Genomic DNA, 18,113 nt, shown 5'->3' with positions numbered 1-18,113 from the left:
AAATAATCAAGTAGCTTTGCTGCCTGTTAAATTCAAATCACATTTCTTTTCGAGCCTGGAATAAATGTCCCCTCTCCCCCTATTAGTTTTTAGAAGAAATTCTGCCCAGGAATCTTTATCCCAGAAGTAGCCAGCATTTGCTTATGTTCCTTATGTGTCTATTTTAAAGTGACTGTTACACACTCACCCCGTTCCTATGATTTGGGAAGTTTTCCACCCATCCCGTTGACTCATGACACCTCGTTTATTAAAATTTGGGAAATCTTCCATCCTTTCGACTTGAGAGTATCTTTGCTATTGAGCAGCCAAAATCAAATCTTGTTTTGGTCTTTTTAAAATTCAGTCATCTTTTCTTTTCTCTGAGGTCAACTAAACAGTGAAGTTAATATTTTGTATCGAGAAAGTACTTTGTTTTAGGGGGAAGAAAACTGGAGGACCGAGGATATTGTGAGCTTAATTGAAAAGGAAGGAGACAGCATTGCATTAGTGCTCTTCAGTGGTATGTATAATTAACCTTAAATCAAGTTTCTTGTTGTAGAACACGGAATATGATTCTTGTATTTGAGTCATCTTTATACCTTTCCTTCATTAGCCTTTCTGCATTCTGACTTAAGCTGGAACCTATAAAATTGGGTTTTACACTTTTGCCAGCCAAAAGACTTTATCTTCATAAGATGCATGCTTGATATTAAACGACAGAGTGACACGTATATAGGCGCTACTCTCGGCTGGACAGAAATTATATTGATATTATGCTTTTATGTTTAATAAAGATGTCGATAGGATGCTTTTCTAGATTGTAAATAAATAAGCGCTACTCTAGACAGCAAAGAAGTTGAATTGATAATATTTTTATTGAATGAAGAAGATATAAGATAGGATGGTTATGTTTTGGAGATGGACGCAAAACCCAAGGTGGCCTGCAAATTTTCAGAACGTTTTGTGCATAGAAAGTTTGAATGTACAGAGAATTAGCGTAGGGTTAGGATTGGTGTTATGAAACGTCTGCACACACTTGGTGATTGTGTCTGTGATCGCACTTGTTGTGACAGGCCCATTAACACGCGAGGGTAGCATCCATATATGATTTAACCCCCCTCCCCTGTCATTCAAATTTGGGCAATATGTATTCTGATATCAGCGGTAATCAGTATTGAGTTTGGGGATGGGTTGCCAACTCTCAATGAAGTCTGCACGGAATTTAAGGCACAACGTAAGTACTACATGTCAATCTTGTAAAGTCACAAATAAAGGAAAGGCTTTGCCACAGGCATGGTTTCGATGATTTCAAGAGAGTACCGTATTTCCTCTAATGAACGCCGTACTCTGATAAACGCCGCCGTCTATTGAACGCCGCATCCAAAATTTGGAGTTTGTAATAAACGCCTCGGCGCTCTTTAGAGGAAATACGGTAACCGTTTTGGAGTCAAATCTTGTTAATGGGAACAGTATCTGTACTTCGGTTTTTAATTATTTGGTTATCTTTACCAAGTAAACCAGTACTAACGATTGTTCCTAAGAAGCAACTCGCCGAGGTTTGGAAAAGTCGTACCATACTATATCAATAAATTTTTTTATTTTTCCAGGCGTTCACTACTATTCTGGTCAGTTATTTGACATGAAAGCAATTACCGAGGCAGGACATAGAAAGGTTTGTCATTTAGAACTTGAACTTGATAATTGCAATCCACAATCGATCCAGGTCAGTCCTTATGGAAACATTTCATAAAACAGTACAATTATCACTGTATGAAAAGTTATAACCATGTATCGTGCATATTACCTTTGAAACTCGTGGTAACTGCAATTAAACAGATAATTAATTTGTTGCTGATAGAGCTTCTACATTAATGTCTTCCATGAAAAAAGCTGTGGATTTGCAGGCATTCAATTCGAAACAGGGTGCTGACGACTCTAGTGTGAAATACGTACGGCAATGACCGTTTTTTGAGAATTTTAATGATACCCAGAGCACGTGTGTATTCGCAGCACATGCGCAAATTAGTTTATCAGCAATGAATCGACGATGAATCTTTAGTATTTTGTGATTAAAAAAACCAACCTGAATAAGAAGCGGCACACATTCTATCTTAAATACCAACATCGCTTTTTGGTCGCGCTTTTCCATGAAGTGCGGCAAATACTAATGGATTTAATTCCAAGGAGAGCAGCTTATAAAAAGCTACTGTTACGACGGCCGCTGTTTCGAAGCTTCGAATTTGAATTTCTCTCGAATTAAATCGAACGCGGCATAAATCCGTATTAGTCTAGCCTTAGAATTGTCGGGGTAATCATGTATTTAAGTAATGTCTCATAAAAGGGGACAACTTTTTCTAAAAACTAAGAGAGACAACTTATCAAAGAAGCTGTCTTTTTGATTTGCTTGAAAATAGTTGAAGTAAGAATATCATAAATGTTAAAGGCATAATGATAAACTCGCGCACGGGGACGCAAGAGAAGGGGTGAGGAGGAGGGCCCTCTATTACCCTTCATTTTGACAACACCCCCAAATTTTGTAAACCTTAGGTAACAAGATAGAGTTTGGGTATGGCTGTTTCTATTCTCATCGGCTTTCCTCGCGGCCATCGATAATGTGATCGCCATGGTCTCTGTGCTTTGACGTAGCTATGAAAGATGTTTTTTAAGCAACAGTTTACGTAGTATTTTCTATTGAAGAACTACCTAAGAATTTATATTGCAATCGCTGTTTGACATTAGGATTTACAATAATGCTGCAATTCTCGCTTGATACTCTGCAGTACTTTTACAACCCCAATTTGTTTGTCATTCTGTGCCAGATGCTTTAAAACCTCAAGTACAGCCACCCCATCCCTCCTAATCTCACCAAATTCCCCAGCCTTACTCTTTTTTTGTATTTTATACCTTTGTATCAAGGGGTGCATTGTTGGGTTCGATTTGGCACATGCTGTTGGTAATGTACCGATGAGCCTTCATGACTGGGATGTTGATTTTGCAGCTTGGTGTACTTATAAGGTTAGTCTGAATGAAAATTGCTGGTTTGTTATTAAATTCTCGACGCCATATAGGCTGTGCACTCTTTCGATGTATACAACAGGGCAGTTATAAGTTCCTACTCTGAATTTCACGCTTGGTGCGTTCATCAGACAACTATAGGCTTGTAAGTTTTGAATAGACGCCATTAATCAACCAATGGAAAGTAGAAATCTTGAATTGATCTAATAACCTGTTATCAGTACTCCTACAGACGGCAACTTACTGCGTATGTTATTGAAAAGTGGGGATGAAAATTTGGCTTATTTTCATTCATTGCAACTAATGAGCAATTCATTGTATATGTTCTAGTCATCAAGCTGACAAATGAATCGGCCATCAATGATTGTTTCTTTTATCCTCGTCAAATGCAACAGCTGTTGGCTTTGGTTCTGCTTAGATTCTTATTTTACAGCAGCTTGGTTTTCATGAAGAAAACCCTCTTTCTCCAAATAGCCAACCAATTTCCAGTCAAACCAAATTAACCACTCATACATCAATTTTCTAAAAACTTAGTTATAGTGTCCTATGTACGAAGTTATAGTGTCCTATGAACTGAACTTTGTTGAGATTAACGTATCGCAATTATAGTTACTGTTGTGTCTCGCATATTAGGAACAACGTTTTCAATTTCATGCCTGGCTTGTTTCTTATAAAATGAGATAAACTTCAAATCAGAGATTAGAAAAATCATGTGCGACCGATTAACATATCATTTAAGCCTGACAAACAGCACTGTCGTACCCTATATTATCAAAGTGTTGTTATGATTTTCAAAGATTTTAGTATGTTTATATATAGTTTTTTGAATAAAAAATAAGCTATAAGTATTTTCAGAACTGTCCCGTTTCTAATGAAACGGGGTATTATTTTGAAAGTCAGGGTCTGTGTCTTAATGTTTCTTATTTGCGGTACGCTTCTGTATTTCAGATCATTTAAGTACATAACTTTTCTTTAATCTTACTAGGCACTTTCTAGAAATCACAATCAGGTATTTTTTTCAGTATTTGTCCAGTGGAGCTGGTGGTATAGCTGGTATATTCGTAAACGAGAAACACACCAAAGACGACAGCATACCCAGGTTTCAAACATTCCCTTATATTTCTTTCCGCATTCATGTCCTCCGTCATAACTCATCGTATAAGACATTTGTTACTTTGTGAGTTCCACGGACAGGAGCTACTTCCCAAAACGTTTTTGTCAATGATGACATCTTCTCATCCCTGATTTTGAACCACTTTCATTGCGAGCTTAAAAAGTTCCCCTTTTAAGGTGTGTCTATCGTATGGTTTGTTTTTGAGATCGTTATTTTTCAGTAAAACTTGACATTTATTTCATTTACGTTTCTCTCCGTTATTGACAATTTTTTAAAGCCTTTTTTGGAAACTTGATTCCAGGTTTTCAGATGTTTCTTTGGTTATGTTCATTGAGCCTTTGCTTTCGCACTTTTTGACATTTCGATAATAATTTTTTTCCTTTGAAGACTCGGTGTAATTAATGTTTAAGAATATTGTCTAGACATTTGCCTACGAAAATGTGATTTATTCGCTTTTAAGAATAAAGTTATTATTTTGATTCGCTACTAGTCCGTGAGCTTATTAGCGTGTTGAAAATGTTTTTGTTTTTTAGACTGAATGGCTGGTGGGCTCATAGGCTCGAAACTAGATTCACAATGGATAACAGTTAGTGCTGAATTTTCGTCTAATGGAGTCTGTTTTTCAGTAAAGAGCATTTCTTAAGTGACTGTTAGTTGATTAAAAGTCTATGATTGATTGCTGCCACTGAAAACTTGAGTTGTGTGGTTAGCCCAATTAATGATCGCTTCCTGGTTAGATGTCCTAGTTTATTTGGTGAGCTGGCAGCGTCCTTTCTTAATAATATCTTTATCGGCGTCACTCATAATCACAATAGTGAGTTGAATCTCAGTCCTAAACCATGATAACATTTCGTAATTGGAACTGTTCATAAACGAACGCGATGACCAAATCAATGTGATCTTTTCAATGCTGGATCATTTCCGTTCTGCACCCCATTTAGGCGAAACAGTCTTGAACTCACTACTTTGAAGCTGGTTGAAAATTTCATGTATATGACACTAAAACAGAATTCTATGCTAAAAAGCAAGTCTTCTTGAATATTGCAAATCTCAAAGATACTCATATATTTGCAAACTGAAACCAGTCAGAAACAGAGAAGCATTAAATAGATGTTTGTGTCCTTGTGTCCCAGAAGTTTGCATAGTTCAGCTAAACTAAGATTTCTCAATAGCCTCTGTCTGATGCACGACGAGTGTCGGTGCGGAGACGTCTAGAGTCACCAGAATCAACAAGCTAAATAAAGATTAACACCTTTTGTATGTGATGTCATATTGTATTGAATAATCTATCGCTGACCATCGGTCAACCGTTAAGTGAGAAATTTCCACTATGATTAATACAGTAGCAATTTTGCCTCGACGTTAGCCTCTCTCCATTGCTCCCAGTTTTAATTGGGCTTTACACATTTTATCCAATGATTGATACCAATTCAGCGACCAATTTAAAAACCCAATGTATTTCGTCTAAATTCGATGAGGATATATTGATGAAGAGACTGCTAAGAAAACGAAATATCAATATTTTTTCCTAAAATATCTTTCCGCGCTCAGTTTTATACTTGCGAGCTATTTTATGAAAAATTGGAAATGATTTTTATTAGTGCCTTCCTCGTACAACCCTACAGCTAAAAAACTTCCTAAATCAATAAGCCTACAGGAAGCTAGTTAGGGAATTTACGTTATTCTAGAAAGCAAAAGCCCTTCCATATGGTCCCCTAAGCCTCATTCTAGCGGGTCATCTTCTCTTTGACCTTCCTTCCTTCATTTCAAATCATACGCACCCCTTTCGCGGTGCCCTGATTGTATATATATTGACCTCAAAGTATTCAATTCTTATTATGAACTTGAGTCTACATGTAAACGAGGGAGTATTGCACCAAAGATTTATTGGCATAAAATGTTTTCCTGTTTATTTCAATGTCATTTGTAAAGGGCCCATCCGGAAATCTCCCGGTGTTCCGTCTAGCTACAACGCCCCTGCGCGTGGGTGCTATAATGGAACGAGAAGGAAGCAAGGACCACGCGCCCAATTCCCGGATAATTACACCTATGCAAATGCTATTGCCCTTTAAATCTCATCATCATGAGCTGCTTTTATCCCATTTCATCACTGTTACAGAAATGGATCTATCGCCTGGTGCTGCTGGTTTTATGATATCCAATGCAAACATGTTCGCTACCGTATGCCTGATAGCGTCTCTTGAAGTAAGCCTGCTTTTGCTTAAGATTCCATAGGTTTATTTGATTACGGTGTTTCTATTATCCGGAGTTTAATTTTACAAATCTTTGACAATGATCGATAAATTTTGGAATGATATTGTTTTGGTATGTCCGATATTAAGAGATGTCTATTGATGATGGAAGTGCAGCTGTACAATTGAATTATATACTAACTTTTTTTACATTGTATATTTACTGAATTCTTTGAATATATCCTGTTTGAAATACTCACTAGCCTTGAGTTCCTGATGGAAGTTCTATTGCTTCAGGAGACTATGTTTTTCAATTGTTTACACAAGGGACAAGTGAAGGCCCCTTATCAGAACAAGAATTATTTACCCGTATATATATTTTATGTCGTAGTTTTTGAAACCCATTTAAAAGAAAAATCATTGGGTTTGGCATAATCATAATAACGTGTACACTTAACTACCCTGGGTACCAGAGCCGTATAAATTCGAGCGCGGAAATAGAAGATAGGAGTGGCGTAAGCTCCTTCGCTTCTCTGCTTGGATTTCTATAGACGCGCTCGAGGTCTTCTGGCTCTAGTACCCAGGGAAACATTCTATGAATAGTTAACATTCTTTTTTGAAAATCTCGTTGCAGCCTTGAGATTAAAATTTTTGCTGCCATTGTATATTTTAATATGTAAAGCTCATGTTTTGTACCAAATTTGTAGATATTTGATCGCGTTGGAATGGAGAAACTTAGAGAGAAATCTCTTATGTTAACTGGTATGTTGTAACTAATTCTGGTAGTTTGCGTACTCGAAAATCATTGTTTAGAAAGCATATGTATTAGATATGTTAGAATCTAGCCCAATAATAGAAAAAACGAATATGAAATACGGTTACAAAATTGTTTTCATGAATGATTCAAATGCATAGATCAAAAACGCGAAGACAAAAGTATAAACAAGACCTACAATTTCGGAAAAGCAATGCTGGACAAACGTGCCTATCCTACTTAGGGCCCAAAATATGGAATAATCTTCCATCAGCATTAAAATCAACATCCAATATCAACATCTTCAGCATCACTTATGACCAAAGATAACTTTTTTCCAAAATAGAGTGGACAAGGAAGATGGCATATATGTCTACTACTAAGGACCTCTTTGTAACTAACAACAGTCAAAATTTCCTGTATCATCCTCTAAGGAGACCAGGACCTCTAACTGGACCAGGACCTCTATAGAGCCCAGCACCTCTAAGGGGACCAGGACCTCTAAGAGGACCAGCACCTCTAAGGGGACCAGCACCTCTAAGGGGACCAGCACCTATAAGGGGACCAGCACCTATAAGGGGACCAGCACCTATGAGGGGACCAGCACCTCTAAGAAGCCCAGCACCTCTAAGGGGACCAGCACCTCTAAGGGGACCAGCACCTCTAAGGGGACCAGCACCTATAAGGGGACCAGCACCTATAAGGGGACCAGCACCTATTAGGAGACCAGTAATGAAATAAGGTCAGCTTGACCTTTTAATGCTATCCCTGCAACTGAAATTTGGGTATTTTGATTATTGTGTTATATAATTATATTCTTTATAGCTTGTAAATACTTCCAGTTTGGCGAATTATACATACATACATATATATAGAGGGAAAGATATCAATAACAAATCAATAGCTTTACAGATCTGACTAGTCAAGATATCCTACGTTGAGGTTTTTACAATCATTCTACCTTGAATAATATGTTAATTCTGTTATGCCCCACAGGATATTTGGAATTGCTCATAGAAGAAAATTTTGGGAAAGGAAAAAATCCAGCTGGAAAATTTTATATTGAAATCGTCACTCCTCGTGATCCGAACCAAAGAGGATGCCAGCTGTCAGTGAGATTCTCACTTCCTATTATGGACATAAAAAAAGAGTTGGACAAAAGAGGCGTTGTTGTAAGTTGATCTATAGATATTTTAATAGCTTTTTTCGTACCGTAAAAGCAATTAAATTAGTTCAGCATAGAACCCAGTTGATGGACTCATCTGACCCAGCGAAGCTACTTTCTACAGAGGATGTAGTGGCACTGTTAGTTGTTTGAAAAACCCCAATAACATACGTCACAAGCATGTTGAACAGCCACATTATCTTCCCTACCATTAAAATCTTAACAGCATACTTAGGTTAGGGTGATCAATATATCTACAGAATTTGAATTTTTAATATGTTGCTTGCTCTTTCCCACCTTTAATTCACAGGAGTGTCGCTAGTTACTCATCTCTTAAACTACATCTCTCAAACTTCTTTCTCATTGTATTCCTGTCTTTTCTGTTCTATATATGTCTTAAGTGTTGTTATTGTCTTCAGGATCTTGTGCAGGGGTTCTTAATTGTTTTGAGTGCCGGCTCAGAAAAACATATGAATTTTCTCCGGGGGCCACTGAGTTTTCGACTTTTTTATAGCTTGTGTCAAAAAAGTTGCACAAAATGAAGTTTGGATCTCATACTTACCAGGCTAATTTAGAGATAAGATAGCCAGACCTATTATTTCTTGTTGGATTCTATATTCATAAATCTATGTCTTGCGCTTATTTTCATGAAATAAGTTTTGGAATGGTGGATAAGAGGAGAGAAAAAGGGAGGGCGATGATAACATTTAGGAACATGATGCTGGCTTGATGTTAGAGGGATTGGCTCGATGTGCAATACCTGACGGATTTACACGCCCAAGGCCTGGGATAACTTTCTGGGGGAAGGGGACGAAAAGATTTAAACTGTAACAAAGTATATAAAGCCAAAAAAATATTTACACAAAAGTTTGCAGCATGCGTTTCTTTTGCCAGGTTGAATCAGAAGATAGTTGTGCTATTTTTAGGTTACGACGTTATTATTCGTTGGGTCAACTTATCTCAGAAATCTAGGAAAGCGGAGGAAGGGTTGAGGTCATGGCGAGTTTATCAAAGACCTATTGAATCCAATGAAAGCAGTAAAATATTTTGCTATAAAACCGTTAAATGATTATATAAAGCATTTCCAACTTTCGTACTCCCTTTCCGACCAATTACTGGTCAACGGGACGCACATTATCATCTACTGCAAAGAAAAAGAAAATATCAGAGCAGTCCAAAAACGAAACTAAGTCGAATTCAAAATTTTCAAAGTGTAAGCCACAAATATTTTTTTGAGATAAAGCGCTTGGCGGGCCGGATAAAAACTTTCTGCGGGCTGGAGTTTAAGAATGGCTGGTTTATGGGATATTCGGTTCGATCTTTTCGTTCCTTTTTTCCTTTCTTTCTTTCATCCTACCTTCATTTCTTCCTTCTTTTCTTCCTCACTTCATTGCTTCCTTCATTCCTTTCTTTTTCCCTTTCTTCCTCTCTACCTTCATTTCTTCCTTCTTTCTTTCCTACCTTCCTTTCTTCCTACTTCCCTTCCTATCTTCATTTCTTCCTTCTTCCCTTCCTACCTTCATTTCTTCCTTCTTTCCTTCCTACCTTAATTGCTTCTTTCTTTCCTTCCTACCTTAATTGCTTCCTTCTTTCCTTCCTACCTTAATTTCTTCCTGCTTTCCTTCCTACCTTAATTGCTTCTTTCTTTCCTTCCTACCTTAATTGCTTCCTTCTTTCCTTCCTACCTTCATTTCTTCCTTCTTTCCTTCCTACCTTAATTGCTTCTTTCCTTCCTACCTTAATTGCTTCCTTCTTTCCTTCCTACCTTCATTTCTTCCTTCTTTCCTTCCTTCCTTCCTTCCTTCCTTCCTTCCTTCCTTCCTTCCTTCCTTCCTCCCTTCCTCCCTTCCTCCCTTCCTTCCTTCCTTCCTTCCTTCCTTCCTTCCTTCCTTCCTTCCTTCCTTCCTTCCTTCCTTACTTCCTTCCTTCCTTTGTTATTTTCTTTCCTTCTCACTTTTATTTCTTCTGCCATTCCTTTCTTCTCCGTTCCTTCCTTTTCTCTGTCCTTCCCTCTTTCCTTTCTTTATTTCTTTCTTTCTTCCTGTACCCCTTTCATCTATTTTTTATGTCTCCTCCTTGTTTCCTCTAATCTATTTCATTCTCTTTTTCTTCCTTACATTTATCCATACCTTCATTTTTCATTACCTTCTCCCGTCTTTCAATTTCTTTATTTCTTTGAAATTGACCTTGTTACTTTTCTTCGTAGTGTGACAAGCGAGAACCAAATGTTTTGCGTGTAGCCCCTGTACCTATGGTTAACAAATTTCATGATGTCTGGCGTTTCATCAAAGTTCTGAAGGAATCTGCTGACACTGTTTTGGCGCAGATTGGAACTAAATGATGAGAATGCAAGTTACTTTCTAGTTTATATAAAATATTGTTTGTCAAGGCTGAATAGAAACTATTTAATGACTTTTACTTCATGGCATATTCTGCCAATAACTGAATAGCTGGGTAGGTTTGTAAACGATGATATTTTGTAGTAGTATATTACCTCTGGTAAATTATGTTTGTATTTAATTAGACCAAAATATATAGAGTGACAATTTCAACAAAGTACTATACAATCAATTATTTCGTATTATTCGTACTGTGAGTTGCCCTTCGCTAAACAAGACAGCAAAAATCTTAGCCTTCATTTTGGGAAGAAATGTTATTATTTTCAATAACCTTTAAGAATCAGATTCGCGTTAACTTAGGAGCACTGTTATGAACGTAGATCTATGAAATTTTCTCAAACTAATTATAGGGAGTATTATGTTTAATAACAGTAGTTTTAGGATTGAAAGCTGAGAAGCAGATGATATTTTTGTGTTGATCCATGGCTAAATTGCATCCTGTTCAGTGTCTGAAACAGCCATCCTGGCAACTGCGCGTAGGCATCTAAAGGGTACAAAAATATAGTAAAGAGGCTTTAAAGGTAAATTACGGATACTCAACTGTCTTAAGCCTTCTTCTCTCGGCGAACGATTTATCTAACTTGATTTATCTTGATACTAACTAACAAAAACAACAAGTTTTGCATTGATAATAGGTCGTTGTCTTTGTTGACTAATAAGCTGTTGTTCTCTCTTGGAGAGAGTTCAGAAAAGAACCAATCAAACGTGTCTTTCTTCTTCTTATATTCCTTTCGATCAACACCTGGATATAGATTTTCTGCTTATTTTTTTGTCTTTATCCGACGTTTATATTCTGAAGAGTGCAGGACGAGAAATTTTTCAGTATGATATCTGCTTCCGCTTTTTCGTGCCATCTTCAAATTTTGTGGTGTGTCACCAGAAACTTATATGCCGCTGCCGTTGAACAATATTGTTTTTGTATTTTTTTCTGGCCCTCGGCTGCTATGCGATTGGGTTGTAGGTTCCATCGATTTTATTGAAAAAGATATGTCAAGCAGGTGGCCTAACCTTTATGTCACTGTCGCTGTGCTAGAAAAGCATTTTTCAAATTGTTCTATGTTGTTTTGAGCGATTTTTTCCAGATATATGAACTACTGAAACCTCCATTGTGTACATGTTAATTCATTTATAAAGTTGCTTAGAAAAAATTATCTTTTAAAAAAAAATTATTTTGATGATTTTCAACCACAAATTAATCTGTTGTTTAACATGGTTGCTGTACACCCTAAATATAAGAATTATTCGTCAACTTTTATGATTGGAGTATTTGTGATGTTGCAATTCGTGCTTATAAATGTGGCCTTTTGTCGAAGTCTCGGTTGTGATAAGGCTCTCGCGTTGCGTATGCGCCAAATAAACTGATTTAATCATAATCGATCTAGTGTGATTAACTATGATAAACCATATCAACTATGATTTAATCGAGGTGTGATTTTTTGCTAGGCCAGAACCTTAGTCAGGGGCAAACATCAGCATACCCGATTGCGCTTAATGGTGGCACCACGAGGGGACTGGGGGATTGGACACGCCCCCCGTTTCTCGTCAAGAGCGATGTTGCATTTCGTCTTGATTAGATAAGGATTGGCTAATTAAGGAAATTTTTGAGGAGGGTTAATATTTTGGGAAAGCATTTTCAGTGTCGTGGTTCTATAATTTTGAAACTTCCTTTACATAACCAAATTTTAACCTTTAGCATTCGCAGTTGGTAGAATTAGCGTACCCTATGGGTAAACGGGCGTTTTCTAAGAATGAGAAGAGCGTGGTCTAGATTTTTTGAATTTTGCCTCCATCCCGTAAAGCCTGTGCTTGTGGAAGAAGATGGGAATAACAGCTCGTTTCGAATGTGTACGTGACGTGTTTGTATAAAACACAGATCACTAATCTAGAAAAGAGACTTTTTTGAAACACAGATCAGTCTTTTTTCTAGATCAGTGTTTGAAATCGGGACCGCGCTGCCCCAGACCGCCTTTGGGAAACTGCGGTGGAGTTTTGTCACTAGCAGCAGCCATGGCAACAAGGACTCAAAATCACAGCCGCTCACACCGAAAAGAAGTGCGAGAAGGTAGTAAGAAGGAACAAGATGGAAGCAAGAAACGACCTCAATCGACTAGGATTGTTCAGCGAGCTTGGCTACATATCTATTGGTGACCCATATGTACCTCCTAATAGTAGTAAGTGTCTTGATTTTGGTTTGTTATAGCGGAACTGCTGTGTATGTACGTATTTCATCATTTGTTTACAAAGCAAGGGGCCTAAAAGTTAAACACACCAAAAGAAAAGGCCCCATATTGGAGATTTACAGCTCATTCCACGAAAGGAGTTTAAACACCATATGCAACTTTGAGACAAAAATAAATCAATAAACGGTTTCTTAGTCTCAGAAATAAACAAACTTTCATCAACATCATGTCAGACTCATTGAGCAGCTTGCAAACCTTGCTATTTTTCTAAGATTTAGCCTACAAAGCCAGAGATTCTCAATCAACACCGATGCAATAGGAATGATTCATTTTTCTAGTTCGTTGTTCTTATTAATATTTATTGCATTATATTATATGTTATGGCCCCAAGGGGCTGTTCTTGTTTATGAAAAGAATAAAAAAGAAAAACCATATTCTATAGATAATAAATATATGTAATTTGCAAGAATTTTATGTTACATGTGTACCTTTTTTCTGTAATAAATATCATTCATTTGGTTAATTGTGAAATTCTTCAATCTTCAGTAGGCTATACATAAAAGAAAATTGATATTTGGAAGTATGTCTTGTTGTTAATTAGATGTTATTTTATGACAGAGGCAACATTTTAGCATCTTGATGACAATTTATGTGTTATTTTACTATTTTTATAGAGCCATTCAATATCAATGCTTCAAAGGGAAAGCAAATTCTCCCAGGCGGAGCAAAATCTAAAAGTGCCCTCCAGAGTGGCTACTTTGATAAATCATTTGATAGAATCATGCAAGGAGAGGCATATACGGATCCTGTTAAAAGAAGAAGGCAAGAAAGAATAAGTCAGTCAAAAAAGAACTTAGGGAAACCTTTTGTGCCAAGTCATTCAGGGAAAAAACCGTAAGTTATCAGATATTACTGCATTTAGCTAAGTTTATATTGAAATCAATGGCATCATTTACAACAAAGAAATTTAGTCTTGATTTACAATTTAATGTCTAATCTAGTGCATCTGGAGCTGGTTTACAAAAGGGGCTTAAATTTTAGGTATTTATATATTATAATTAAAATAAGAGAAGAAGAATGTTTCTCATACAGAGGTTTTTCATGAGTTATTGAAGTTGTCTGTAATTTGGGATGAAATCAAAATTCACAAGTATGGTAATTGTTTCAAAAACTGGAAAATATAATTTTTATCATCATTTCGGGACCAAACATTGACATTTAGTTTCAGTCCAATACACTTAACTTTACCATGCTTTTCTGGTAAGAATCTTTGAAAGAATCAATTTCCCATGCTTTGAAGGGTTGTTTCTAATAGTTTGGTGCTATACCAGCTGTTTTGATACTCTTTAAAAACTTAAATACCAATCTTGCTTATGTACTATGCTTTGTTTTGATTTTGCATAAGAAACAAATATATTATAAGCTGTTTTTTCTAGTTCTGGAGCTAATAGTCACTATGGGACATTCTCTGGTCCAGTCAATGCTTTTAGTCCATTAGGAAAAGGAAAAAAGTCATATGCATCACCTGGAAGAAACTTCATCACAAACCCATTAAGAAAAGGGACTGGTTATGGTTATGTAAATGTTTTAATTGGTAAACCACAAACATACTCAACTGAACCATATGACAGAGGAAGAGAATTAGTAAAGGTAAGAACCTTTCACATTGAGTTTTTCTCTAATAGTTATGCAACAATGGTTGTGTTTATAAAGCCACATGTGGAGTGCAGGACATTTTTCAATGAATTTCTAATATCGCAGCGTATTGCCAATTTGCAAAGCTCTTTATATCTAAATTTTTGATATCTCATTTCAGAATGAAGAAAGTGTTTGAAATAGTTACTCAACTTCAGTTCAGTGTGTTGTTGCTTTTGCTGAAAATGTGGCCTAGCCATCTTTTATTTGCTGACAATGCACCTCTATTTGTCAAAAAACCCTAATTTCTACAAAACTCTCTTAGCCTGAATGTTGCTTACTTTGAAAAGAAAGAATTGGTCCAGGCTGATTCAACTTCTGTTGAGTCTTCTGAAATTTTTAATCAAGGCCGTTTTGAATATACTTATGCTTGATTCAAAGCCTGTCAAAGTGTCTATGCTGTAACATTACCTAAATGATTTATTGACACAACCCTTGCATAATTGTGTTATAATAGAAAGGTCAAGAAGACAGTAAAGGCAAAATGAAAGGAGGAGCATTCAAGCTAAATCTCTGTCCTAAGCAGTACTTTGATGTGAATCCCTACAAGGCTGACAGACGTGAGTTTTTACTGATATGTTTCCTTTGTGCAGTAGTTGAAAAACCCTAAAGGTGTAAAGCCCTAAAGCTATGAGTCATTAATAGCTATTAAGGATCAACATAATGTGACTTACAGTTAGTTGCCGCCCTTTATTGAGATTCTATCACATGATTTTTTCTTGAGCAAACATTTTGCTTTTAAATATGAAGTCATGTAGTTAAGAACTTTGTAACCAACCAGTGCTGATAACATTATTAATGAACTGGTACTTTTTTGAAAAGAAATGAAAGAAAATTCTTAACAGGTTTTACAGATTTTCAAGTGATCTTTGCATAGATTTAATGCATATATTTATAAGGAAATGTAAAATTTCGTGCCTGAAGACATGCATTGGATCATTGTATTGAGTGGCTTTCTACAAAGAAATGACAATCTAAAGGACACTCATGTGTTAAACAAGTAGAGTGAAAGATGAGAGAGACTATCTTGCAGATTTATGAAATACCTTATATACACAATGGAATGAGCTGTTTTTCCTAAGTTAAAAAAGATAGAAATTGGGACATTTATAATAGTCCTTCAATTTAAAAATGTCATTAATGGCTCTTTAGCTTTTGTTTTTTATGACAAAGAAAGAAATTTGATGATTTTATGACAAAAAACTGCCCTCAATAAAAACTCAAGTTTAGTTTAATCTCCTCTCCTAGCCTTCCATATTATATTTAGCGTTGGTAATTTAAATTAGTTGGTTTTAATTAGCTTGTATGCATAGCTAGAAATTGTACCAACTTTAAATAAAGAAAGAAAAGAAAAATGCTTCCAACATGTTTTTCAAGACTGCGTTATAGCAAAACAATGATGTAAATAAGCACAATTCATCAGATGGCTCCAATTACCTTCCCACTCCGCAGTAGCTGGCACCTCCACTGGCTATAGAAACTAGATAAAAATTCCATATCCTTCCATATTCTCTCATACTTCTTAACTTTCTACCCAATCTCCTTCTTATTATTTCTATGCTTTTTAGCATTGCCACCGCTAAGAGAACCAAAGACAGATACAAGAGAGGTGAAGCCTTTCAAACAGAGTTCTCCTGGCAAAGAGGTTAGATTTCTGAATTGAACATTAGCAAAGAAATTTAACATTATTTAACTCTACCATCTTGTGATATACTAATTTGTTTTGAGAAGCTAAGTTTGTGATTAGCACTCAGCTTTTTGTTTATTTCAATGCTACAAGTTTTTGAGTTTCTTTTTAGAAACATAATGACATGAAATAACATGAAATAAGACACCTAATTCGTTACAGCACAAGAACTGCTTTTTGCTCTTCACTGATTTCAATTTTATAAAAACTAGGTGCTTTATCATCATAAAGCATAATTTCTACCCTATCTTTAAAAGAAAGTTTTGCGAGAAATTTTTTTAAGGTTGCATGTGATCATTGAGTCATCTTCAATAATCTTTAATTTAACTGTTTGATCTCTTATATGATGAAAAGCAGAGTCATTTTGATCAAGAATGGCTTATATCCAGAGGCTTTGCATTCCTTGAAGGCTTGAAGTCTTTAAAAGGAATTGTTTTCAAGTTGGGTTTTCTTGGCCTCCATTTGGTTTCACGACAATCTGTAGCTTTGGCGGGGTTTATTATAACATGCACTGATAACTAATTTGTGCGGTGATGAATCGTAATTGTGCAGTAATAAACTTAAATTTTGTGCAGTGATAAAACTAAAATGAAGAGATTTGGTATTGAAAAAGTAAAATTGCACCAACTACTATTACAAATAGACACACAAGTTTATAAAATAGCATAAAAGTAATAAAAATGAAAACATAACAGTAACAATGATCATATTTTACGAAATCTCTCTAAAATTTGATCGAATTCAGTCTCTAGTTTGTTTCGTTCATCATCTTCTCCTTTGAGATCTTTATTCTCAAAATCATGTTTAAATCCAGACTGCTTCTCCTCGTCGAAATCTCTTGTAAAGCTTTGATGAGAGCTGGCGTGATTCGAAAGTTTTACTACATACAGTTAGTTTGATAGGTGTGGTCATGAAAATTTTTGAAAGGCAACAACCAAATCTTCAAAAATTGGAATATGTGCAGAGATAAAAAATCTTTAAAATACACCCTGAGCTTTGGTCTGTGCTCCGTGTCTCTCACGCACTTGACAAAGTTTACCTCTTCCATTTTGGAATCTTGCAGCTCAGTTCTTTCCTCTTTCTTATCAACTCATGATGGACTTGCTGTCATCTATTCCTACAGATTGGCGGCTCAAAAGCAGGCTGCTTCAATGGCTACCCATCTCATTCCAATGATCCTTACGTTGTGCATAAAAACTCATTTAGAAGTTTTAACGATGGTGGAGAAAAGAAGATATTTAGACCATCTCAGGGACCCAAGTCATGCCCTACAAAGTCTGTCATATCCCAAAATGTTCAAAGGTGAGTTTGAAGATTATTCGCTGCCTCATTGTACGTTTTTATTGCCTAACACTAACCAAGTTTAGAAGCTCGTATTTAACTCTCCTCGTTTTCCTTTGGTTGCGAATCATTGTTGGTTTGTGAAGTGTCACACGGAATTATATTATGTAAACTATCTGAACATAATTTTTTGAGAAAAGGTAAAGCTGAAGTGTTATCATCATTAACAAAGTGAAAAACTATTAAAACAAGGCTCCCACCCTACCAAAAAGGACGTAAGAAATCAGAGAAATTATCATTGATAAATCCAGTAGACGATTTTTGCTGATTGTTGATTGAGCTTGTTTCGTTCAATTTCATTTCACTGTCTACAAGATGCATTATGGCTCACTATTGAGAATTATCGTAATCTAATTTCGAGGCATTTTTCGTTGTAGGCGAATAAATCGTTTGACATATAAACAGCCAGTTACAGTATCAATTTGAGATGAATTATACACAAGAGTGCTAGAAAGAAATGGATGAAATCTTCTAGGAAAATTTGTGGAAGGAACAAGATTTTTGATCGAATGATTTTGTTAATAGACTACTGTAGTGTCCTAATGTATGTAGATATGTTTTTAAGGTTTTTATGGAAAAATTATCAAGAAGG

General features: G+C 36.1%; 2 protein-coding genes across 5 annotated transcripts in view; both read left to right on the top strand.

Annotated features, from left to right (window-relative positions):
• The window catches only part of LOC135689703 (kynureninase), a 122,705-nt gene extending 111,915 nt beyond the window's left edge, over nucleotides 1-10,790 (top strand). For all 4 annotated transcript variants that reach the window (XM_089108614.1, XM_089108613.1, XM_089108616.1 and 1 more), the window contains 9 exons: nucleotides 418-499; nucleotides 1,587-1,651; nucleotides 2,896-2,994; nucleotides 4,017-4,093; nucleotides 4,642-4,694; nucleotides 6,228-6,313; nucleotides 7,008-7,062; nucleotides 8,051-8,226; nucleotides 10,426-10,790. In XM_089108614.1, the coding sequence (XP_088964740.1) occupies nucleotides 418-499; nucleotides 1,587-1,651; nucleotides 2,896-2,994; nucleotides 4,017-4,093; nucleotides 4,642-4,694; nucleotides 6,228-6,313; nucleotides 7,008-7,062; nucleotides 8,051-8,226; nucleotides 10,426-10,560 (828 nt within the window). In that variant the 3' untranslated portion in view covers nucleotides 10,561-10,790. The remainder of the gene's footprint in view (nucleotides 1-417; nucleotides 500-1,586; nucleotides 1,652-2,895; nucleotides 2,995-4,016; nucleotides 4,094-4,641; nucleotides 4,695-6,227; nucleotides 6,314-7,007; nucleotides 7,063-8,050; nucleotides 8,227-10,425) is intronic.
• Nucleotides 10,791-12,187: 1,397 nt separating this feature from the next.
• On the top strand, nucleotides 12,188-18,113 carry LOC135689699 (cilia-and flagella-associated protein 96). Its single transcript, XM_065207016.2, has 7 exons — nucleotides 12,188-12,789; nucleotides 13,473-13,692; nucleotides 14,235-14,448; nucleotides 14,951-15,053; nucleotides 16,062-16,138; nucleotides 17,304-17,482; nucleotides 17,899-18,113. The coding sequence occupies exons 1-7, from the start codon at nucleotides 12,699-12,701 to the stop codon at nucleotides 17,945-17,947; spliced, it is 933 nt and encodes a 310-aa protein (XP_065063088.1). The 5' UTR covers nucleotides 12,188-12,698; the 3' UTR covers nucleotides 17,948-18,113.

The sequence above is a fragment of the Rhopilema esculentum genome, chromosome 5 (genome assembly GCF_057945365.1).
Source record: "Rhopilema esculentum isolate cy_ngs chromosome 5, ASM5794536v1, whole genome shotgun sequence".
Taxonomy (NCBI): domain Eukaryota; kingdom Metazoa; phylum Cnidaria; class Scyphozoa; order Rhizostomeae; family Rhizostomatidae; genus Rhopilema; species Rhopilema esculentum.
Note: the sequence above shows the minus strand (reverse complement) of the source record. Positions and strands in the feature narration are given on the sequence as shown.